This window comes from Odocoileus virginianus, chromosome 7 (assembly GCF_023699985.2).
Source record: "Odocoileus virginianus isolate 20LAN1187 ecotype Illinois chromosome 7, Ovbor_1.2, whole genome shotgun sequence".
NCBI classification, from domain to species: domain Eukaryota; kingdom Metazoa; phylum Chordata; class Mammalia; order Artiodactyla; family Cervidae; genus Odocoileus; species Odocoileus virginianus.
Window position 1 is genome coordinate 25,403,171 of NC_069680.1, and position 25,563 is coordinate 25,428,733.

At 44.8% G+C, this 25,563-nt stretch overlaps 1 protein-coding gene across 2 annotated transcripts in view; it reads right to left on the reverse strand.

Annotated features, from left to right (window-relative positions):
- The window catches only part of CPXM2 (carboxypeptidase X, M14 family member 2), a 134,240-nt gene that overhangs the window by 55,519 nt on the left and 53,158 nt on the right, over positions 1–25,563 (reverse strand). For both annotated transcript variants that reach the window (XM_070470378.1, XM_070470377.1), the window contains one exon: positions 23,357–23,496. In XM_070470378.1, the coding sequence (XP_070326479.1) occupies positions 23,357–23,496 (140 nt within the window). The remainder of the gene's footprint in view (positions 1–23,356; positions 23,497–25,563) is intronic.

Genomic DNA, 25,563 nt, shown 5'->3' on the forward strand with positions numbered 1-25,563 from the left:
TCCATCTGTTTCATTCAAACTATTTTGAGGTAAATGCTATTGGCAATTCCCTAACAAGGAAACTGAGATGGGGGTGGTTTTCAGGGGTTCACGACATTTTAAATACCAGGATGGATACTGGCAAATAAAACTTGTTCCACATTCTCCTGCTGATTTGCCTAAATACCAGGAAGGACTCAGAAACACATACATGACCAAGGAAGAAAGTGATGGCTGAGTGAGTTCACAGAAGGTGGCTCGGCTGCCTGACAGACACATGTGATGAACAGAAGCTGTGATGAACAGAAGATGTTCAGTGAACAGAAGCTGGTTTTCTTTCAAGCGTTCTGAAACACCCCTGAACGAGGTGACACTGTGCCTTTGCTTATCAAAACTTGTCCTTACAGACCGTGCCCACCTCACCTCACACCATGTTCATCCCAGGAGAGATGCTACCCATGTTCACTCGAGCACCAAACACATGTCAGCCCCCGAAGAGGGAGGGTGCCAGGCGCTGGGCCAGAGTGAGTCTCAACACAAAGCCAGCGCTGGCCTCAGGGAGCTCACAGTCTACTGGGGAAGACAAAGACTGCAAAATTAATTGTACAATTACTTATTAAGCTGCAACCTTGAAGTTGTTCAGACAAGAAATAAAGAAAGAACTTCTAAATGGAGGGCGGTGCTGACTTATCTAAGGCTAGATGGAGAAAGGGCTCCCGGAAGGTGGTGTCTGAGCTGAAATGTGAAGGATGAAAAGGAAGTAACAGGGTGAAGAAAAAAAAATTAATACGAGAGATTCAACATGCAAATAATATTTTTTTTAAAAGTTGACAGGAGACAATGAAGACAGAATAAAAAGGAGGAAGAAGAAGAAGGCGAAGAAGAAGAATTTCCCAGAACTGAAAAATACAAATTTCCATACCTCAAGATCACACCAAGTGCTAGCTACAGGGAATTCCCTGGGGGTCCCGTGGTGAGGAGTTGCTTTCACTGCATAGGTTCAATCCCTGGTCAAGGGCCTAAAATCCCACAGGGCACGCGGTGTGGCCAAAAATTAATGAAAAAGAAATGCCAGCTACAACATGGCATAACATTGAACAGTTGTTAGCACAAGGGATGCAGAAACAGCCCTAAAACTTTACTGAGAAACAGAATTCAAAATTGTTAAAGTATGAATATCCTCAGCTCTTTATAAAACTGAAGATAAAGAGGAAATGGAAAAAATAAGGGATAAGAAGTATGGAGTCTGTTTTGGGGACAACGAAATGTAATAAATTAATGTTGTGATGATACCACAACTCTGTGAATAAGTTAAACACAATGAACTGTACACTTTCAATGAGTGAATTGTACAATATGGGAATTATCTCAGTAAAGCTGTTAGAGAAATTGTTAGAGAAAATTGCTTCCAAATTATCTGTCAAGAGTGAGGTCAACAAAAACGCATTTTCAGACACTTAAGGAATCCAAAATTCTATCTCCCGAGTTCCATTTCCAGAAGCTATATACCACTGAAATAAACAGAAAAACAGAGAGTCCTGGGATCTAGGAAATAGAAAATAGAACTCAGGAAAGACAGGAAGAGAATTCCAACAAGCATGGTTAAGAGACAAGAGCGATGTGATAGGCTTGAAAACCACACAAATTCAGATGCTAGCAGAGCCCACGTGGCTCCAGGAAGGATGCCTTCAGGAAGAAAAACAGTGACTTGTTCTGAGCATGCACACATTCAGAGGAGCTTTTCAGAGCTATCAGAAGGCTTTAGAATGAATTAGTAAGAGGTAACTAGAAAATGAAGGAAACCAGGAAAAAGTAGTGATTATTACCTCCAGTAAAAGCAAAAAAGTTGCACAGGAAAGGAAATTTAATTATAGCATACCATGTGACCCAGCTATGAGTAACAGCTCAACAATGATCATGATGAAAAATTTAAATGTTGATTTAGCTAAAATTGATAATATAACTGGGGCTTCCCTGATAGCTCAGCTGGTAAAGAATCCACCTGCAATGTGGGAAACATTTTAGCTAAATGTTGATTTAGCTAAAATTGAAATTGATAATATAACTAACTTTTTGGGCAGAAAGACAGAGACACACATAGAGAGAGACAAAGACAGAATGAGAACATGTGCGAGCGTGTGCGTGTGTGTGTCTGTTAGAGCCAACTCAATAAGAGACTTAAATTCTCCCCTTTCATAGTTGAAAGTCAACACATAACAAATAATTTAAAAGAATCAAGAAAGAGTACTAAAACCATTTTGTTCAGAATACACAGGGTTTAATAAAAATAAAATAGGAGAAACAGCTAAAGGCTTAGAAATAGTTGCCTTAAGACATCAGGAACCAGGACCAAGAGGTATGGGGACATGGGCAACTATTTTTAATTTTAAGTAGGGCTAGTTGATCTTTAAATTACACACATGATTTGTTAATTACAAAATAAACCCCCATATTTATTTCTCATTTCTGCTTCACTCCTCTGGCACTTTCTCAGTTTCTTTCCACCCAGTTCAGGGTCATTTTCTTCCAACACAGGCGTGAATTGAGGCCAATTTGTATCTCAGCTATAAACTGAAAGCAGGATTAAAAAGCTGAGTTTCTTTTTTTCTTTGAAGAGTTCGCATTTTACTATGTTACTCTGGAGAGAAAGTCAGTGGAATTTGACGTGAGCAAAATTGGAAAGCACTTTGCCTTTTGCTTCCCATCGCCCGCTTTGTGTTCTAGATGTGTTGTTGCCAATTGACTACTCTGTTGGCCATACTAAGTGTTATTTTTCAGACAGACTTTAAAGGAAAACTGAAGATCAGAAGGCTACTGAAAAAGAAAAAAAATAACGACTGCTTTGAAACTTAGCAAAGAGTTTGACTTTTAAACATGCTTAGAAAAATCATGGGTTCAACCTTCTCTCAACGTGAATGGGAGTTAGGGAAGAATGAAAACTCTCCCCTCCAAGTAAGAAAGGTCTCCGCGGAAAATAGGAAGAATCCTACAGGGCAGGAGAGGCGGTATTATAAAAGCAAAATCCACACAGGAGCCCTGTACATTCTGTCTCAACTGGAGCCACGGAGAGGGAGCAGAGAGATCTGAGGACAATTCCTGATGCTGGATGGCAACTTGGAGACAAGAACTGGGCTCACAGACTCACTTGGCCACGTACTGACCGTGCCACCTCTGGCCCTTGCAGTTCTCTGCAAGAGTAAGTGGATAAATGCTGACTTCGGGGATGCTGTAAGGAACTATAACATGTACAACATACTTACTGCTGAAGCAGCTCAACACGAGGTAGATCTTTTCACTGTGACTGTTTGAGAAAGAAACGTGACATCTTCCAGGGCTGAAGGACATGGGGCAGCAAGGACTCCGGCGCTCAACTGACTGTCATTTGATGGACTGACCAGAAGGGGCAGGGTCAACGCAGAAAGCCCTGCACCCAGAGGAATCCTGTCTTTGCCTATGTGAAAGTCTCCTTTGCTCCCGAATCAAAACTACCAAACATGGTTTGGAAACTTCTGCTGAGATGCTTGGACACCTACCAGAAGTTCCAGGAAGACCAGAAGCTTCTGGGTAGAGGACAATGATGGGAAAGCATTTGTCTTCTGGACGTACTTTGTGCCTTAACCACAATTCGGAATGGATTTCTTAAAGGGGAGAATCCACTGGGGAGGCTTCATGAGGGCCTATCACACCATGTGTTCCACACAGATATTCAGTGCATGTACATGGAAGATACTCATTAGAAAGGGGGCAGCAATAATGCATAAAAGGCCCGAGTCATCTTGGTTCATACTTGATGCTTTCTAGCGTTGTCCATGGTTGTACCACCAAGTCACAGCCACCAAATGGAAGACACACCCACTCAACTGAAGGCAGAGGCCACAGAAGTTTCTAGCATGGTGTGCGATGCCCACCTTCCGCTGCTCAGTTTGGCCACATGCTCTGACTTGGAAGTGCTGAATGCATGGTTATTTACTATCTTTGTTGAGAAAGAGTATGCAAAAGATAACCACCCGGGGTCTTCGTCTCTGGTCTCACATTTCGCCAAAGTTTGCAGCTGCAAAACCCCCTACTTGCCCTCAGATGATAAGGCCCGTGTATCCTTGTCTCCATGAGCATTACATAGCAGCTCCCACCCTTCCAAGCGACTCCACTTTGTGGTGAAAAGTAGTGCCCTTTAAGTATCCTGTGTTCACACAGGATGCAACATGTCTTTAGCTATGCTGATATTTTTATTAGGATTGTTGTTGGTTTTAGTGACGTTTTGGTTCCAAGTTGCTTTGGTTTTATGAGGCCAGCCCAAATAAGCTCTATTAAGTGTACAATTTTGCAAAACATGAGGTCTTTACAGGCGGATGGGTTACCACAGAAAGGGCTCTGCGGGGTGAGAAGGGTGCCATAGCTTCCTAATCGCTCTCGGCTGTGATCAACATGAACAGCTTCTGTGATCCATCCTCTGCACCATAAAGCTTCATCTAGTTCCAGTAATCATGATCATTACGGTGTAACTATGAACACCTATGGATGCTGACTGTGGACCAGACACTGCTCCAACCATGTGAATTAGTTTAATCAACACTACGTGGTAAGTGCTATTTACTTCTTGTTTTGGAAAAGGAAACAGAAGTACAAGAAGTCGGCCCTCACCACGGGTCAGACGGAAAGTGGAAAGTTCTCCTGCCTCTCCCTGGTAGGCTTATGGTCTCCTCCGCACGCTCCCCTCTGCCTCGTCTCCCCTCCACCGGGCACGGAGTTTAAGGGGCTTCCCCATTCACTTAGAGGTGGGATGAGACCCACACCCAGGTACCCTGGCTCTCTTTAGCCTGCCTTTAATAGCTGAAGAAGAAGGGTGGTTAAAAGATATGAAAGGTAACAAATCAGGCAGTAGAGTTTAGGAACATTTAATAGGCAAAGGTAAATACTAAGAAAGGTAATTAGCTAAAATTGGAAGGCGTTAGAGGGTGAGGATAAGATATGACGAATTACACAAATTTAAGTACTGGTTCATAACAGGGTGTTAACAGATAGTGTCTGGAGAAATACTACATTTGGAACATTATATAAAACTGTAATCAGCCAGAGAGCCACTAGAGCTATATTACAGAACTTAACTATCGGAGGAAACACAACTCTGTGGATATACACAAGAGACACACAATGATTCAGCAGGATTGAAACAGAAGTATGGGCACAGAAGTATCAGCCAATGCAAATACAGAGAGAGCTGAGACAGCAAATGTAAAATCTGGAGGTTGAATTCACCGGGAAAAGGGCATAAAACCAGACAAAGAATGGCAATACATGATTCTAAAAGATACGTATCACAATAGGCATTAAACAGTTATCCACCAAACCACAGCATAAACATTCAGTTCAGTCGTTCAGTCGTGTCCAACTATTTTTGACCCCATGGACTGCATCACGCCAAGCTTCCCTGTTCATTACCAACTCCTGGAGCTTACTCAGACTCAGGTGGGTGATGCCATCCAACCATCTTATCCCGTTGTCCCCTTCTCCTCCCACCTTCAATCATTCCCAGCATCAAGGTTTTTTCCAGTGAGTCAGTTCTTCACATCAGGTGGCCAAAGTATTGGAGTTTCAGCTTCAGCACCAGTCCTTCCAATAAATATTCAGGACTGATTTCCTTTAGGATGGACTGATTGGATCTCCTTGCGGTCCAAGGGACTCTCAAGAGTCTTCTCCAACACCCCAGTTCAAAAGCATCAATTCTTCAGTGCTCAGCTTTCTTTGTAGTCCAACTCTCACATCCATACATGACTACTGGAAAAACCATAGCTTTGACTAGATGGACCTTTGTTGGCAAAGTAATGTCTCTGCTTTTTAATATGTTGTCTAGGTTGGTCATGACTTTTCTTCCAAGGAGCAAGCGTCTTTTAATTTCATGACTGCAGTCACCGTCTGCAGTGATTTTGGAGCCCCCCAAAATAAAGTCTCTCACTGTTTCCACTGTTTCCCCATCTATTTGCCATGAAGTGATAGGACCAGATGCCATGAACTTAGTTTTCTGAATGTTGAGTTTTAAGCCAACTTTTTCACTCTCCTCTTTCACTTTCATCAAGAGGCTCTTTAGTTCTTCTTTGCTTTCTGCCATATGGGTGGTGTTATCTGCGTATTGAGGTTATTGATATTTCTCCCAGCAAGCTTGATTCCAGCTTGTGCTTTATCCAGCCCAGCATTTCTCATGATGTACTCTACATGTAAGTTAAATAAGCAGGGTGACAATATATAGCCTTGATGTACTCCTTTTCTTATTTGGAACCAGTCTGTTTTTCCATGTGCAGTTCTAACTGCTGCTTCTTGACCTGCATACAGATTTCTCAGGAGGCACGTCAGGTGGTCTGGTATTCCTATCTCTTGAAGAATTTTCCAAAATTTGTTGTGATCCTCACAATCAAAGGCTTTGGTGTAGTCAATAAAGCAGAAGTAGATGTTTTTCTGGCACTCTATTGCTTTTTTGATGATCCAAAGGATGTTGGCAATTTGATCTCTGGTTTCTCTGCCTTTTCTAAATCCAGCTTTAACATCTGGAAGTTCAGGGTTCACTTACTGTTGAAGCCTGGCTTGGAGAATTTTGAGCATTGCTTTGCTAGCATGTGAGATGAGTGCAATTGTGCATCAACATTAATGAAACAAATTACTGGAGATACAAGGAGAGACAGCGGGTGTCACTAGGCCATGGTGGATCATTAATAAGAAGGAGACTAAATACTATAGTCAATAATGTAAATCTAACCACTATACATAAAGTTCTGTGGTTTGGAAACAAAAATAGTCTTTCTATTCAAACATTCATGGAGCTTTAAGAGAAAAACTGTCTCCAGTTTAAGTCTCAAAAGAAACTTTCAAAACATCATGAAATTAGAAAGTAGAGATGATATTCATATACAATGAGAAATGTATAAAATTTAAAATTGCAAATCCTCTTTTCTCAGGGAATTTAAATCAGTCTCCTGAACAATCTTTGATGAAAGAGAAAATCAAAATTGAAACTGCAGAATGTCTAGAAATCCATGATAAAAAACATTTTATATCAGAACCCACAAGATAAAGCAGAAACAGTAGTCAGCACAAGTTTCTCAAACTTATAAACATATCACGAAATAAGAAAGAAAAATGAACTAAGAATTCAACTCAGGAAGTTAACAGAACAATAAAATAAATTCTTAAAAAGGGAAAGAATCAATCTAAAAAAAAAATAAGGAATTCAAAAACAGAAAAATAGCCAAACTAATAAATAATTACAAGGAATGCTTGCTCTTTAAAAAAGAGAAAAGAAACAATAGGCAAATGATTGAGTAAGAAAAAGAAGAAATTCAAATACTTTAAAATACTGAGAAAATAATAATCAATCAGAAAAAAAGTTTAAAAAATCCTTAAGACAATTCTGGGCTTTGCTGAATCAAATAAAAAATATATTTGAAAACACAAATTTTCTAGGACAAAAGAATCTATCCAAACTGATGTAAAAGACAAAATCTGAACAGCCTGAGTGCTACAACAAAAAAAGGGCCAGTCATCAAAGAGGTCCCTACCAGCTCCCCTGAGACCTCATGTCTAGATGTATTCAAAGCATAGAAAAGGAAGGAAATATTCCCTCATTTGGAAGATTTGATACCAAAAACCAATAACAATTGTTCACAGAAAGGAAACTGTAGCCTAATGTCACATCTGAATATCGATGCAAAAGTCCTAAATAAAATATTAGCGAACAATACCATTCACAACTGCTCATGAAATTCTTATTATTAAGTGCAAATTAATAAAACCTGTATCAGGACTTGTATGCTAAAAATTATAAAGTGCTGATAAAAGAGACCAAAATAAGATCTAAATAAATGGGAAAACATTGTACTTGTGGAAGACTCAACATGGTAAAGTTGTCAATTCTCCCCAAGTTGATACACAGTTTAATGAGATTTCTATCAAATCTCAGTAAGATTCTTTTACAGATACAAGCAAGATGATTCTAACATTAATACAGGAAGGCAAAGGAACTACAATAGCTAAGACAATTTTAAAAAAGAATAAAGTGGGAAAATCCATTTACCCTATTTCAAGATAGTATATAGGTGTAGTAATCAAGACTGAACTAATTATTAGTAGAGGGACAGACACATTGATCTATGCAAGTCACGTCTTACTCTTGGCCACCTTATGGACTGTAGCTTTCCAGGCTCCTCTGTCCATGAGGATTCTCTAGGCAAGACTATTAGAGGGGCAAGAATATAAAGATCCCTCTTCCAGGGGATCTCCCCAACCCAGGGATCAAACCCTCATCTCTTATGTCTCTTGCATTGGCATTCACCACTAACGCCACCTGGGAAACTCAGCCCAACAGAGCAGAGAACGCAGAAATAAATCCATACACATATGACTGACCAGTCTTTAGCAAAGATGCAAAAGCAGTTCCATGGTGGAAGGACAGTCTTCTCAGCAAATAACACTGGAACAATTATTATGTATCTACAGACAATTATATATCATTAGTTTGTAGCATGTATCATTAAACGTCACTAAACCTAACACTTTATATAAAAATTAATTCAAAATGAATCACATCTAAATGTAAAACATAAAACTGCAAAACTTTAGAAGTTAATAAAGGAGAAAATCTTTGGGATCTAGACTTCAGTAAAGTGTTCTTAGACATGACACCAAAAGCACAATCCATAAAGGGAAAAAATCAGTAAACTGGACTTGATTGAAATTACAAACTTTTTCTCCAAGAAACCAGCGTGAAAGCTAGTATTTAGAAGATAAAAGAGAAGCTGCAGACCAGAAGAAAATATTTGCAAACCACATATCTGACAAACGACATATCTAGAATGATAAAGAACTCTCAAAACACCACAGTAAAAACACAAACAAGGCAATTAGAACATAGACAAACAATACGAAGAGACATTTCATTAAAGAAGACATAGACGGCAGATATGTACATGAAAAGATGTTCAACACCATCAGCTACTAGACAAATGTAAAGAAAGACCGTGATGCGATGTCACTACACACCTACGAGAATAGCTAAAATAATAAAATAGTGACAAGACCAAATACTAGAGAGGATTCAGAGAACCTGGATCACATACATTGTTTGCCAAATGGAAAATAACACAGCCTTTCTTACAAAACTAACCGTGCAATTAACACAGAGAACTACTGGGGGGAAAACAGTTTTTAAAAAACACAGGACAGCACAGTTAGAAAGGGATATGTGAACACAAGGGAAAAGCCGTTTAAGAGGAAGACACTCTGGTTTTCAGGATGCCAGTTAGAGGGGAACACAATTACTTAAGGCATTCCCCTTTAACACATCACCCAAAATTCTTTTTGGAGATAATTTGGACTTCTTGCAAAATTCATATGAAAAAAGAACATGGCAAGAATAGCCAGGAATATTCTGAAGAGATTAATAAGGAGGAGAAACTAGATCTAGGGAACAGTAAGAGGACATGCTATAGTAACGATACAGCAGTGTGGTACTGGTACGTAGAGACAGCAAAGAGACAGAATAAAAAGTCCTGAAGCAAACCCCATAGCAGACAAGAATTTAGAATATCATGTTGGGGCACTTTAGCTGATGTCTTGGTCCCTTGAGGCTGCTCTAACACAGCACCATAAACTAGGGAGTGATAAACAACAAAGTTTATTTTCCCAGTGCTGGAAGTCTGGGTCACAGACCTTATGTTGTGTCCTCACGTGACTGAAGGGGCTGGGGACCTTTTGGAGGTCTCTTTTATGAGAGTGCTAATCCCAACCATGAGGGCTCTGCTTGCAAGACCTAATCATCTACCAAATGCTCCACCTATAAATATACCATCACGTCAGGCATGAGGATTTAAATTTGGGGAGAACGCAAATATTTAGACCACAGCAGATGGAGATAATATGGAAAATAATATTGGGACATCTTAATGGCCATTTGAAGGTACGAAGAGCCTGATCTCTTATGTATAACCTACATCAAAATCCATTCCACACGATTTAATGTGTCAATGTAAAATTTCCAATCCAAAAATACTAGAAGAAAATATGGGGGAAATTACTTATACTGCGGAGAAAGAAATGGCAACACACTCCAGTATTCTTGCCTGGAGAATCCCATGGACAGAGGAGCCTGGTGGGCTACAGTCTATAGGGTAACAAAGAGTCGGACACGACTGAGAAACTAAACCATCACCACCACCACTTCTATTGTATTGTCAGAAGGGACAAGGGCTTTCTAAGCATGACATAAACCTGAAGAGAATGATTACGGTAACCATATAAAAGTTCAAAATTCTGGTACCTGGGAAGGTACCCTAAGCAAAATGATAAGAAAGAGAATTAACTGGGGAAAGCCTGAGTAGCTCAAATCAGTCGAAGGGCTAATATCAAGTGGATGTAAGGTAAGATCTGATGGTGCGCACTGGGGGTCTGTCACACTGGAGTTTCACGGCAAACTCTTACTAGTCAGATTCTATTCACTGGAAGGACTGATACTGAAGCTGAAGCTCAAATACTTTGGCCACCTGATGTGAAGAAGTGACTCATTAGAAAAGACCCTGATGCTGGGAAAGACTGAAGGCAGGAGGAGAAGAGGTTGACAGAGGACGAGATAGGTGGATGGCATCACTGACTCAATGGACATGAGTTTGAGCAAGCTCCGGGAGATGGTGAAGGACAGGGAAGCCTGGTGTGCTGCAGTCCATGGGGTCGCAAAGAATCGGACACGACAGCAACTGAACAAACAAAAAGTCAGATTCTTCTCTCTCTCCACCTCACAAGAGATAGAATCTCCCCAAACCTTGAAAACAACCACCAAGAGCTTCAGCATACACCTTCTAATAAATGAGCATCCATCAACTAATTCACTCCGTTGTGAACAGCACTGGGTGTTGTCCACTTCCTTGTGTGAAACTATCACTTGCTCAGTCATGTCTGACTCTTTGTGACCCCATGGACTGTAGCCCGCCAGGCTCCTCTGTCCATGGGATTCTCCAGGCAAGAATACTGGAGTGCGTTGCCATGCCCTCCTCCAGGGGATCTTCCCGACTCAGGGATCGAACCCAGGTCTCCTGCATTGTAGGCAGATTCTTTGCCATCTGAGCCAGGGAAGGCCAAATTCCAAGTAGGGGAAGCATTGTTAAATCCCTTTTCTCTCCTAGTTTTTATGCCAATTTTCTGTTGGAAGCTGGCAGCTTCCTCTTCCTGTCCATCACCTCCTTGACAGAGCTTAGCAGCCTCAAATCCTGGCTGTGGCCCAGTTGTAACTCTGGGCAAGACCACTATTCCCCAGAGGTCTAACCTTGCCTTTGTGACTTCCAGAAACAATATGGGAGGAAAAGGTTTATCTGGGGGTCTACAGCAAGCGTGGGCACACCCAACACTCAAGAACGTGAGTGATACTGACTGTCTTCTTTCTCTCTCTCCTCCTCTGTCTGCTGGAACCACAGTCACAGTTAAATGGTTCTGCCACATTCTCAGGGCAGACAAATGTTAGACACTGAGAAACCAGCCCATTGATTTATTAGATTTTTTTCACTTCAGACTGGTTACCATGGCTATTTGAGAATCCAGACCATTGGAGGGAATGTTATAAACTTAGAAATATTATCTATTTTCCATTACCTCCAGTAAAAATTGTCTACCAGGGAAAGAGGGGGGTGGGGAAATGCCACTTTGGGGGCCAAGTTCAATAAGTTTGCGTAAAGAGGGAGGTAGTTCCTAGTTAAGCCCCACCGCAGAGAACTAAAAGAAAGAAAAAAAGAAAGGTATTTAAATTCCTCCAAATCTGAAAGAGACGCTTGAAAGACCGAGAAGAAAGGAACCAAAGAAACGGCCCACAGGAAACCTAAAGAACGCAGAGAGGAGGACTGGCCCCGATTCTGCTGTGATATCATGAGTGGAGCATGACGCTGCCTGGCAGGCACGGCCCACAGCTGGAGATCTCCACCACGGCCTCACACCAGAGACAGCGTGGGGCAGGGGGCATCCAGGGCACGGGAGGGCTCTCGTGGGCTGTGGCTACTTCTGCCCCGGTGGATCTATCAGTTTTCTAGGACCACTGTAATTCTCTGCCAACTCGGTGGTTTACACAGCACAGATTTATCGGCTTATGGTTCTGGAGGTCAGAAGTCCTGCAATCGAGGTGTTCAGCAGGCCTGCGTTTCTTCTGGAAACTCTAGGAGAGACTGTTTCCCTGCACTTTCCAGCTTCCGGAGGCGCCCACACTCCCTGCTCGTGGCCCCTTCCTCCGTCTTCACAGCAAGCAACAGGGGGTCCTGCTCACGCATGCTGCCAGCTCTCTGGTTCTCTCTTCCCCTCATTGCCCCGCATTTAAGGACCCTTTAGTGTCAGCTTCCCTCATAGCTCAGCTGGTAAAGAATCTGCCTACAATGCAGGAGACCCCGGTTCGATTCCTGGGTCGGGAAGATTTGCTGAAGAAGGGATAGGCTACCCACTCCAGTATTCTTGAGCTTCCCTTGTGGGTCAGCTGGTAAAGAATCCTCCTGCAATGCAGGACACCTGGGTTTGGTCCCTGGGTTGGGAAGATCCCCCGGAGAAGGGAAAGGCTACCCACTCCAGTATTCTGGCCTGAAGAATTCCTTGAGCTGTATAGCTCATGGGGTCGTAAAGAGTCGGACACGACTGAGCTACTTTCACTTTCACTTTTATAAGCACATTGGGCCCACCCGGATAATCCAGGGTCATAGAGAGATCAGCTAATTAGTTACCGTGATTCCATCTGCAACCTTGAGTCCCATTTGCTATAAAAACCTAACATATTCAAGGTTTGGGGGACTTGGTCTTCAACATGGAGGAAGAAGAGATCCCTTCCTCTTTAAAAAAAGAATAATATAATCATATTTTATGACTGCATGTGTGTGTTAGTTGCTCAGTCATGTCCAAGTCTTTGCGACCCCATGGACTGTAGCCCGCCAGGCTCCTCTGTCCACGGGATTCTCCAGGCAATAATAGTGGAGTGGGCTGCCATGCCCTCCTCCAGGGGATCTTCCTGACCCAGGGATCGAGCCGCGTCTCCCACATTGCAGGTAGAGATGCTTTACCGTCTGAGCCACCTACTCACCTATTGATGTAAAGATGAATGCATTAACATATTAAAACATTTTCTTTGACCTGAAAGTTCATTTACTTTCTCCAGATTATAAAAGAAGTCCAACCCTTTGCTGAGCCCCTAAGGGTCACAAGGTCCCAGGCACGGTGCCCGCTCTGTCGGACAGCTAGGCCAGCCTTAGGGGCAGCCATACAATGTCCCTTGATAAAGTGCTCAGACGAAGTACACCCGAGCCATTCACAGGGCCTGAGGCCTGATGAAAACTGTGATAACAGGGGAAGGAGGCAGCAGAAGGGACAAGCATGTCCACAAGCTCCCCAAGCCTCAGTTTACTCATCCATAAAATGGGGACGAGAAAGGGACCCTCCGGGCAGAGTCACCGAGACACCACGCGAGGTCACACAACCTTAGCAGCCCCAGTCTAGGAGTTTCATTTAAAGGAACTTCCTGCTTGCGGACCAAAAGTGTCCACCGGAATTTCACAAAGTGTCCCGCTCTCCTCAGCTGCAATGGGATTCATTTGGTTCTGAAGTCTTTCCTGGCACCCTCGGGGGCACTGGGTCTCTGGAGGTTCAACTCTGGATGGCTGGGGGGCTGGGGAGGGGTGGCATGAGGCCACTTCACAAATAACAGCAGCCACGGTTCCTTGAGCATCTGCTGGGTCCAGAATGCGCCAGGACTTTCCATCTGCGTCTCACTGAAGGCTCAAAATAAGCTCTTCTCACTGGCCAGGAAACTTGAGGCTTGGAAGGCTAAGAAGACCACCAGGAGCACCCACCCACTCAGGTTCCCCCCCACCCCACCACCCGTTAACATCCCTAAGAACACACAGAGGGAGCGAGGGCCATCGCGGACAGGAGAGACAGCAAAGGCGCAGACTAGAGAGGAGAAAGAGGGATGGGGGGCTGGGGTGTGAGCAGGAGCCCCCTACCAGAGAAGGGAAGGGATCCTAAGACACTTGTCAGGCACTCTCCACTTGCCAAGGAGGGTCTTTACAGCCTGACACACACTGAAGTGATGTGAAAGTCGCTTGGTCATGTGCGACCTTTTGCGGCCCCATGGACTATAGAGTCCATGGAATTCTCCAGCCAGAATACTGGAATGGAATACTGGAATGCATAGCCTTTCCCTTCTCCAGGGGATCTTCCCAACCCAGGGATCAAACCCAGGTCTCCTGCATTGCAGGCAGATTCTTTACCAGCTGAGCCACAAGGGCAGCCCAAGAATACTGGAGTGGGTAGCCTATCCCTTCTCCAGGGGATCTTCCTGACCCAGGAATGGAGCCGGGGTCTCCTGCATTGCAGGTGGATTCTTTACCAACTGAGCTACGAGGGAAGCCCACATTAACACCTTTAATCCCCACAGCGATCCTATGTGCCAGGCACTATTATCATCTCCATTTTCCAGATAAAGAAACTGAAGCACAGAAAGGCTCAGAAACACACTCAAGGCCATGCAGTCGGGAGCCTAGAATCCAAGTCTCACTGGAGAATCTGCACTTTGATCTGCTCAGCTACACCAGGTGACCACCGAGACGCCTGAACAGGAGGGACACCAAAGGCATACGAGAGCTGCATCCCCACAGGGGGTGGCTTATTTTCTCCTGGTGGTCTGTGCACTAAAGAGGCCCCTACAGTGGGCCTCTTTTCCAGTGGTCATGTATGGATGTGAGAGGTGGACTATAAAGAAAGTTGAGTGCCGAAGAATGGATGCTTTTGAACTGTGGTGTTGGAGAAGACTCTTGAGAGTCCCTTGGACTGCAAGGAGATCCAACCAGTCCATCCTAAAGGAGATCAGTCCTGGGTGTTCATTGGAAGGAGTGATGCTGAGGCTGAAAGTCCAATACTTTGGCCACCTGATGCGAAGAGCTGACTCATTTGAAAAGACCCTGATGCTGGGAAATATGGAAGGCGGGAGGAGAGGAGAGGACAGAGGATGAGATGGTTGGATGCCATCACCGACTCAATGGACATGAGTTTGAGTAAACTCCGGGAGTTGGTGATGGACAGGGAGGCCTGGCGTGCTGCAGTTCATAGTGTCGCAAAGAGTCAGACACGACTGAGCGACTGAACTGAACTGACCTGAACGGTGGGCAGACCCTGTGTTAGGAAGGGGGGTGCTGGCCAGCCTCAGAAGAGGGGAGAATCAGGACAGACTGTTTTGAATGATGGAATGAGGCAGCGCAGGCAGGGTGTACCTTCGGGCAGGGGGGACGGCAGGTGCAAAGGCCTTAAAGCAAGCTTATCTGCAGAACATGCTGGCTTATCTGCAGAACAAAGATGAGGCTCCTGAGCTAGAAATGAAGGAGCAAAGGGAAGGAGGTCAAACGGACAGTGGGAGTCAGTCCGCACAGGCCCTGTGGGTGCAGGCCTGTGAGAGCATTATGTGAGTCCAGCTGGGGAGGGTGCCCCCTCAAGGGGACCCTGGCCACCAGGAACAGATGAGAAAAAAGGTGAGTGCACCCAGAAACGTCCCAGAGGGTTTCCCGGGGAGTGAGAGAGAGCCAGGGGACAAGGGCCCTGGAATAAACCATGGTGGAAGCTTCATCTCCAGGAAGGAGTTCTAGCGCTGTTTCCTTGTCAGAGACTTTACCTTCTGAACGGATTCCTTAGTCACCTGGCACCCAGGAAACCAAGTATGATCCATGAGCCACAAGAGAGAGGTTTCAGTTCCAAACAACTCTCCCTGCGTGGTGGGAACATGCACCAGCGGAGATACGATGGCATGCCTGGCCTTCTACTTGAGCTTGGAGATGTTTTCATCGAAACCCTCCATTTTAGCCGGACTCAGCAGTTCAGAAACTGGCGGTTTTCAAAGAGGTTAGAGAGGAGTTTGGAAACTTCTGTCTCCCAGCCCCACAGGTGCCAAACATTTCATTTTGCCAGTGAGGGAGGAGACGCAAAGGGACACGTCCTGAAAACACACACGGCCTCTCTCCCGGGAGGATGTGCTGTGTGTGCCATGCTAAGTTGTATCCGACTCTTTGCAAGCAGATGAGCAGGCGATTCACAAAGCGCGGTGGCCGCCCCGTGAGCCCTGCCTCCAGGGGCTCCTGGGGCTCCGCGCTCCAGGCCCAGCCCGGCGCCCCTTCCCTCTGCACCCTGGCGCGCTGCTGCAGGGCTGGGCCCAGGCTGCCAAGCTCAGTCCTCCGGGAGTGGAAAACCAGATGAAGCTGAAGAAACAGGGAGGGGCCGGGTGAATACTTCTCACTGTGGAAACCAGAGGTCCAGCCCCTGGGCAGAACCCCAGGCCAAGGAAGCTGTTGGGAAGGTTCCATCCCTCTCCTTGGTCTCTGGATGAACGTCCTCCAGCGGCCTCTGCACTGGCCTCTGTCCCTCCTCACCTTCATTTTCCTTCCCTCACAGACCCCGCTGCCTCCTCAGCTGCCTCTCCATCCCCGCTCCTGATCCAGGGTCCAGCGCGTCCTGGAGATTCTCCCAACACGAACAGCCCTGAGCAGCCAAGCCTGAGACCTCAAGATTCCCGGAAGTCTGCCCCTCTCCAACCCCCGTCTCTGACCCCAGTCATCACCTCGACTGCCCCCGTGGAGTCCCCAGATGGTCGGTGTCCTCCCCTTCCAAGTTTACGTCTTTTCTGAAACCTCATCTCCCCCCGGGGCTCTGTGAACTTGATCTTAACTTCCAGGGAATCAGGCCTCTGGCTTGGGCTCCTTCCTGACCAGCCCTGGATCTCAACCTCATAACCCTTCACTCCTAACACACTGTGTCCTACTGGGTCCTGCGATGGCCTAGTCCCAGGACTTCAGCTGCACTGCCGCCAACTCCACCACCCTCTAGTGGAGAAAGCATCAGTGGTGCCTAATGCGTGTGTGCGGGCTTCCTGGTGGCTAAGATGGTAAAGAATCTGCCTGCCATGCAGGAGACCCAGGTTCAATCCCAGGGTCAAGAAGATCCCCCGGAGAGGGAATGGGCTACCCACTCCAGTATTCTTGCCTGGAGAATTCCATGGATATAGAAGAGCCTGGCAGGCTACAGTCCATGGGGTCACAAAGAGTCAGACACAACTGAGTGACTAACACTGGGGAAATGCATGAGTGCATGCATGCTCAGTTGTGTCCGACTCTTTGCAACCCTATGGGCTGTAGCCCACCAGGCTCCTCCGTCCATGGGACTCTCCAAGCAAGAATACTGGAGAGGGTTGCCATTCTCTTCTCCAGGGGATCTTCCCGACCCAGGGAACAAACTCATGTCTCCTGAGTCTCCTGTATAGTCAGGCACACTCTTTACTGCTGAGTCCATTACAATCCCCTGAGCTCGGGAGGCCAGCCAAGCCCTTTCTCTAATGGGACAGCGAAGCTCCCTGTCCTTAAATCTCCAACCCCCGAATCTGCCTCACGCACTGTCTGCAGAGGACCTGCCTCCTACTTCATCAAGAATAGAAAACCCTCCAGTGTGAAGGCTCTGAACCTACTTCAGCACTTACTCCCCAACTCCTCACCTCTACTGTCTCTGGACGGGTGGACCCCCTCCTTCCAGCTGAGCCTCTGCACCCCCATCAGCCCCACCGCTCAGCACCACCTGCACCCCTGGGGCACCCGCTCCATCGGCCACCTGTCCCTCCCAGGACCAGGGTGTGTCCAGGAAAAGAGCAGGCGACAGGCCTTTCCGTGACCTTGTCTTCATCTGGCTTGGGTACCCCATCTGCTCATTTTCTCCACCCTCAGAATTCACGAAGGGGAAGCGCACATTCAGAATCTCAGCCAAGATTCTGCACCAGTAGACTGAAAGCCAGCTTCTTCGGGCTGCGGCTATCTTTCCTACCATCTTTGGGTTCTCAGCCATAAGCCATTCATTCTGCTTAATTAGCCGAACTGCTTTTAAAAAATTCAGCCAACCAGACAAACTTTCCCCAGCCCTCACCTTACAAACCCATCAATCAAACGGCTGCTTCTCTTTAAGGACACATTTACAGACTCTCAAGAGAGGATAAGAATTGTCCTGTTTATGAAATAATTAAAGTTTAAACCATTTGGTTATTTTAAATTGCCTGCATTTCGCCCAAGTCATTAGACACATCTATTCACCTCAGGCAGAATAATTAACTTTTCAGTCACCATATTGGTTATAACTGCGACACTCACACATCTAATATACTTTCTAAAATCAGCAAAAGAAAAATTGGCCTTTTCTAGCATACTAACGTTCCACTAAACTGCAATGCAATGGGAAAGAATCATTTATATTGGTGAAAAATGTAAATTATTCAGTATCATGGAAACAATTATGTTTTATTACTTTCAAATAGCATGAATTATTTGAAAATTATTAAAACTAGAATCATAGAGCTTTTTGTCAACTTGGTTATGAGCTAGTCCCGGATTGTGGCTAAGCATCGCCATCTCCTGTATCGCCCTTCACATCTGAATCACAGGTGTGAGAACAGCGTCCCTCTTCCCATCCCACGGTGTGGACTGTGCCAGTTCTAGTTGATCTGTCAACATACCGGGTTCTTCCAGGCTGAGAGCTCCCTGAAGGCAGGCCACTTCTTGTACAGAGTGTTCAGTTCAGAGTGCTCAATAAAGAGATGAGTGAATTCATAAGCACATAGAGAGGAGGTCAGGAACAAATAAGATGATGGATGGCCATGTTAAAATACCAACCACAAAAGTTTTATGAATGAAAAATATTCACTGTTCTGATATTAATACTCCAAGCTCCAGGAGTTGGTGATGGACAGGGATGCCTGGCGTGCTACAGTCCATGGGGTCACAAAGAGTCGGACATGACTGAGCAACTGAACTGAACTGGTTAATACTACAAAGTGCTCGTGCATTCTAACAATCAGATAGGCACTATTTACAAATAACAACATCCGTTTGGCCAACCCGAAGGAGCCATCACCCCATTTTCCTTCCATTTCTAAAACATCACCAACCAAAATGGAGCACTCTTGAGATTAAGTGGATGTTCTTCCCATTTAACTTGAAGAAATCAGACTCTAACTCCAACTCTGCCATTGCTTGTTTTGGTCTGAAATCCACAACCACCTGTTACCTGGCCGGAGTCAGGAAGAATCAGTCAGCGCTTGGAGGAGCTGGCAGGATTGTAACCTGCAGAGAGGCTCCCTGTGTAGCATGCTTGTTACACAGCGATCCTTGGATAGATACATCCTCCAAGGATGCGCCTGGGAGGGGGTGAAGTGAGGGCCAGGCAGGCAATGCTCCCCGCTACCAGATTGACAGGAAGCAGCCTCACCTGCCTGTACTTTTTTTTTCCTTTTTGGTTTATTTATTTATTTAAAGCTGCCCTGGGTCTTTGTCGCTGTGCTCGGGCTTTCTCTAGCTGCGCCGAGTGGGGGCTACTCTCTAGTTGAGGTGCACAGGCTTCTCACTGCAGTGGTTTCTGTCATTGTCGAGCACCGGCTCTAGGGCGCTCAGGCTTCAGTACTTGGGGTGCATGGGCTTAGTTGCCCCAAGGCATGTGGGATCTTCCGGGACCAGGGACTGAACCCAGATTCCTGCATTGGCAGGCACGTTCTTTACCACTGGACCAAGGGAGAAGTTCTGTCTGTATTTTCTAAATGTTTCCAAGAAAGACTTTATATGCAGGAAGATCTGTGAATAAAAATAAGCTTGAAAGCCACTGTTTGAGATAAACCCAAGAAGGTGCATAGGGAAGAAAGCCCCATCTATTGAGCACTTATTATGTGCTGGGTAATTTTGAAACATCATTAACATAAGTGCATTTAACTTTCACCGCATCTTTATGAGCTACACAGTAGTTAACCCATTTTATAGAAGAGTATATTGAGGTTCAAAGAAGAAAAATCTCATAACCAGCAAGAGTCAGCCATGCTGTAATTCCAAAGCCACGTTGTTTTACATGCCTTCATCTCTGAAAATCCTCGTCACTCCTCAACTAGGCTTTTCACATCCCCTCCCCTCTCCCCTTACAATTTAAGCCTGCTCTCAGTCATTTACACTCATAAATTAATTAACGCATCAGTATTTGGTGTGAATGGCTTTTTGCTAATTTGTTACTTCCTTACAATATTCATTAAGAATCATTAATTGAGCATCTACCGGATGCCTGGTACTAGGCCAGGTCCCAGAGACACAGACTATCAAAGCATTGCCTCTATTGTGTCCATAGACTAGTGGGGAGAAATATGGAAACCAATAAACAAAAATATTGAAAGTCATGCCATAGATGGCCACATGGGAACAACTCAAGGACAGCCTGGGAGAGGGAAAGAAAGACAACTACTGCCTTCTCTACTATGGGGATTTGGTGGTTTCTGTTGTTGGCAAGTTTTCTGCTCATAACAGAATACAGCCAATGCCTCCAGCATTATTCTTGCCTCTGGGAAAAGGGGCTCAGATACCAAAATGTACTCTTGACCATTTCCTCCTCACTCCATAGTGCATAGCTCTATTCCAGGAGGTAAGATAAACTGAAACTCATTGGATTTCTTTTCATTGTCCTTGACTTGAAATACATTTAGACATTAAAAAACTGACTCTTGAAAGCAATTCTATCCCTTGCCTCCCTCTAGATGTTCCTGTCCCGGGCTAAGTCAAAGAAAGATATTGTTCTACTATAATTTCTTATTCACTCCAAACCCTCTTGTGTTTCCAGCTGAAATAGAATGTGAGCGGCACTCCTACCCAGCTCTTTCTTTCTGATCCAATAATAACCCAACTACTGCAAGTCTAATGATAGTGATTAGACAGGCTAATATCCAAGCATTAAGGTAAAGCCCTTTCTCTCATCCCTACGGATCATCGCAAATCAGTCTTTCTTTCTGAGTTTCTATTTTCCCTGAGCAATTCGACTTTGCTCCTTCTAAATTCCTTGCCTTTTAAGTATCTACACAGTGAAAACAATTGTTATGGTAATAAGCCACTGATGAGCAAAACACACACCACAGAGCAAACATCAGCAGAAATGAACACATACAGAAGTGCTACTGGAAAGTAAAGTGAATAAAATGTGATACGCAAAGTAGCACAAATACATAACCCAACATCGTCAAAATGCACAAATTATCCCTGCTCTAGAAATTTATTTGAAGGAAGTAATTCAAAGGAAGAAAAAAAGTATGTAGATGCTCTCCTGCAAAATGATAGATGATAGTGGAAAATTGAGTCAGTGAGTGAGGCATAGCTGAGTAAATTATAGGCTATTAACAACGATCATTATGAAATCTGAGTCACAACATGAACATGTTATGGATACGTTTTAAATTAAAAATAATAATCGCATAGGTAATATGATTACAAATATGTAGAAAAGTTCTGTTTGCCTAAGGACAGTGGAATCACCAGTAATGTTTTTAAACATTGTTAGTGGTTACAGTCTTGTCTTTACAATAAAAAAAGGATTCAGACGAAAACAGGATGAGTCATTGCCTGACAACTGTCATCTAATAAGAAAGTCCCCTTTACAGTGACAATGACAGGCATTTAAATGTGAGCACAGATGCCAGGTTCCCTTCTCTTATCCTGGTTTATTTATCAATGTTGACCTTTCTAGGAGTTCAAACTAATCTAATCAACCAGTGATAGATTTTATATGGCCGCCAACTGTCTCTTTCTGTCAGTTTATTTGCTCAGTCCTGTCTGATTCTTTGTGATCCTGTCCATGGGATTTTTTCAGGCAAGAATACTGGAGTGGGTTTGCCATTTCCTCCTCCAGGGGATCTTCCCGACCCAGGGACCGAACTCGCGTCTCCTGTGTCTCCTGCATCTCAGATGGATTTTTTACCTGCTGAGCCATCGGGGAAGCCTGGTTGCGACCAGTAATCAATAAAACAAAAGGGGTCAAGACGCGGGATTTGGGTGTGCAGACCGAGCAGCCCAGGAGGATGCTTGGCTAACTAGGTGCACAGTTTTCTGATGTCTAAATGTGGGGTGTTTGTGCTCCTGGCTTCTCAGTATAGAGACAGATGCCAGAGGAACTAAAAAGTTCTTGTTTAAATTCAGAAAACGCCCAAGGCTCTGCAGTCCTTCCTGACTCTCGCCCAGCCCCCAGTCTCTGCACATTTGCTGTGGACACAATTTGAGCCACAGAACAACCTCACAGATACTGTCCTGCCTCTGTCTCTACCAACAGCCCTGGGATGAAGTGAAAGGTTTTGTTTTGTTTGTGTAGTTTTTTTTTGCTTACTGTACCAGAATATACATAACACAAAATGTATCCTTTTAACCATTTGGAAGTGTGCAATTCTGTGACACCGTCACCACCATCCATCTCCAGAACTTTTCATCATCCTCAACTCAACTCTGTACCCATTAGATAATAACGCCATTCCCCTCCCCTCCAGACCCTGGTAGCCACTGTTCCTTCTCCTTTCTGTCTCTATGACTTTACCTGCCTTAGGAACCTCATGGAAGTGCCATCATGCAGTGTTTTGTCCTTTTGTGTCTGGCTTATTGCCTTGAGCATAATGTCCTCAAAGTTCATCCATATTCTACTGTGTGTTAAATTCCCTTCCTTTTGAAAACTGAATAGTATTCCGTTGTATATATCCACCATGAGACTGGGCTTCCCCGGTGGCTCAGGGGTAAAGAATCTGCCTGTAATGCAGGAGACACTGGAGATGCAGGTTTGATCCCTGGGTCAGGAAGATCCCCTGCAGGAGGGCATGGCTACCCACTCCAGTATTCTTGCTGGGAAAATCCCATGGACAGAGGAGACTGGTGGGCCACAAAGAGTTGGACACAACTGAAGTGATCAACCACAGCACAGCACCATGAGATGCAGCATTGTAAGGGGCTATAGCCCGCCTCTTTGGGGATTACTGTTCTTACTGACCCAGCCTTGATCTCAAGCTCCATTCTGAGCAATGGGATTCCATCTTATTCTCACTGGTTCATTCTTCAATTCTCCTCCGCCTCTAGAAGTTCTTTATTCGGGAGCTTGCATGTGTTTCCTCTTTCTCCCCAGGATTAGGGAGATTCATTCCTTCTACCCCACGACAGTGGGTGGAGCCAGCGACCTGCTGCTCACTGCTTGGGCGCACTGAACACTTGTCAGCACACCTGTCAGGGCGCCAGTAACTCACCCCACATCCAAGAAGGCCGCTACCTGCCAAAGAGGACCTTTGCCTCCCCAGTCTAACCTGAGCATCCCTCACTCTGCTCCTGTGCTGGGGAAGCTGTGGGTCAAAAGATGCACCTTCCCAGGGTGTAGACAGCAAGGCCAGCCTCCCGTCTTCCCTGTAACTTTCTTCCCTTCTATTGCCGGTCACCAGATCCTTCTCTGTGACTTTCCTGACTCTGTCTGAACCCGAGAACTTCAGATTCACAGCCCAGAGCCTAAGCACGGGTCCAGCCATACTTACAGCCAGAGAGAGTTCCTCCCTTGAGTGATGACACCCGTGAACTTGGTCAGTCGTCTGGCGTCCACTTCAATCCACTGATGGAGGTCATTCCTCCCCGCGCACCACGCCCCGTCGTAAAAATCATTTTCGTTAATACCCGCCTGAAAAGAAAGAGAGGGGTGTTCTTCAATAATACATATAAAACACAACCACCAAGGACCTACCGTGTAGCACAGGGGACCACGCTCAGCATCTCGCTTCCATCTATCAGGGAAAGGAATCTGAAAATGCTCCACCTGAAAAGATGGAGCTGAATCACTTTGCTGTACACCTGAAAATAACACAACATTGCCAATCAACTACACTTAAAAAATGGAGAGCGGCATGGCAACCCACTCCAGTATTCTTGCCAGGAGGAATCTCGAGGACAGAGGAGCCTGGCAGGCTACAGTCCACAGGGTGGTAAAGAGTCAGACACGACTGAGTGATTGAACACACACACAGACACTTTAAAAAGAAAAAAAAAAAAAAAAAAAGGAGGGCATTTTTCAGAAGGACCCAGGATATACTCGAAGAAAATTTAGGCAAGTTTTTTTGTGATATTTTGAGGAAGGTGGGTGGGAGGGATAGAAGAGAATGAGGAAATAGATAAAGAAAAAAAGTCACTGTGCCCTGAACTCTTAATTCTAAATCATAAAAATGAGCTGCTTGTTATTAACAAGTTGGAAATATTCCAATATGATAAGTACTCCTCTTGCCCAGTGTGAAAAATGAAATTTAATGAGTTCTCCTGTTACTCATTCATCCAATAGACACAGACTGTCTCCTACGTACCAGCCTACACACACCAGGTGCTGGGAGCACAAAGGTGAATCGTTCCCTCCTGGAACCTCAAGATCCAGGCAGGAAGAAAGACATGAAAATAGGTAAGTGAGAACACAATGGGCAGCTGTTATTTCAGGAATAGGAACAAACTGCTCTGGGAGTTTTCAAGGACAGCACAGCTAACTTGAGCTGGGGGAGACTATGGACAGAAAGCCTCAGGCAGAGGTGGTATTCGAACCGGATGTTGAAGGTTAGGTTTATCTCGTGAAATTTACTTATTAGCATTTAAGTCATTTGATGGGCCTGAGTATCAGCTGCTTTTGCCACCAGGGATTCTCCTGATTTGAATTTACAACGTGGGTGAATTTCTGCTCTAGAATTTTCCCTGTATTATCACCATTTGAAGAGACAACTCCCTGATGTTTAAAAAAAAAAATGGCAAATGAGTCAGGGGAAACTTCCTAATTTACTAAGACACTTTCTGCATTAATCTCAGTTTCCCATGCCTATTTCACAAGTACATAATCATATGAGAAAAAGTCTGAATGACACTCAAGAGAAGAAAATGACAGGTCAGTCCATCTTCCCTACCTCTGAGCACTTTTCAGCTCAAATTCTGCATCAGCTTTATTTTAATGGCCAACAGTGATGTGAAATCCAGAGCCCAGCTAAAGAGGAACAGCTTGGCAAGGGGTCCTATTGACAGAACTCATCCAGCACTGCACTGGCTAACATAAGCCTTGTAGCAGGACCAACACAGGGTATGCATTCCCAATCCACTCCTGGAACAATCCTCAAAGAGCTTTGAGAGCAAATGTTGGAATACTAATGTTCCATGGTCTTCTTCTCTTGCCTGGGAAATTCCATGAACAGAGAGGCCTGGCAGGCGATACACATGGGGTCAAAGAGAGTCAGACACCACTGAGCGACTGAGCACCAGATGGTCTTCTAAAAGCACAGCCGTCTCAGATGAAGGTGAAAAAATGGCTGTTAGTCAACATTCTCCAGAAACCCACGCTCTCAGTTAACCAGCACCTCTGTGTCTGAAGGCACACAGGGTGTCTATAATAAGGACCTAGAGGTGTTGCAAGATTTTGCCTTCCAGAACCACCAAAAAAAAGCTAAATTTTGCAAGTGTGCGTGACTAGTTTTACCTGCGCTTCAGTGAGTTTTGTTAAAGCGATGCCGACTCTTTAAGTACAATGTCTCATTTCCCAGGACTGCCGGTCATCAGGGAGATCACCAACTCCATCTGAAGGCTATAATTACACAATTGCTCCCTTTCTTCACCTACGGCACTTATCCCCCCAAAGGAAGAGGCCTGCAACCCATTAATGACTTACAGTATCACAATTCATCTTCTTTCAAGGAACCATAAAACACACTGAGTTTTTGTTGCGTTT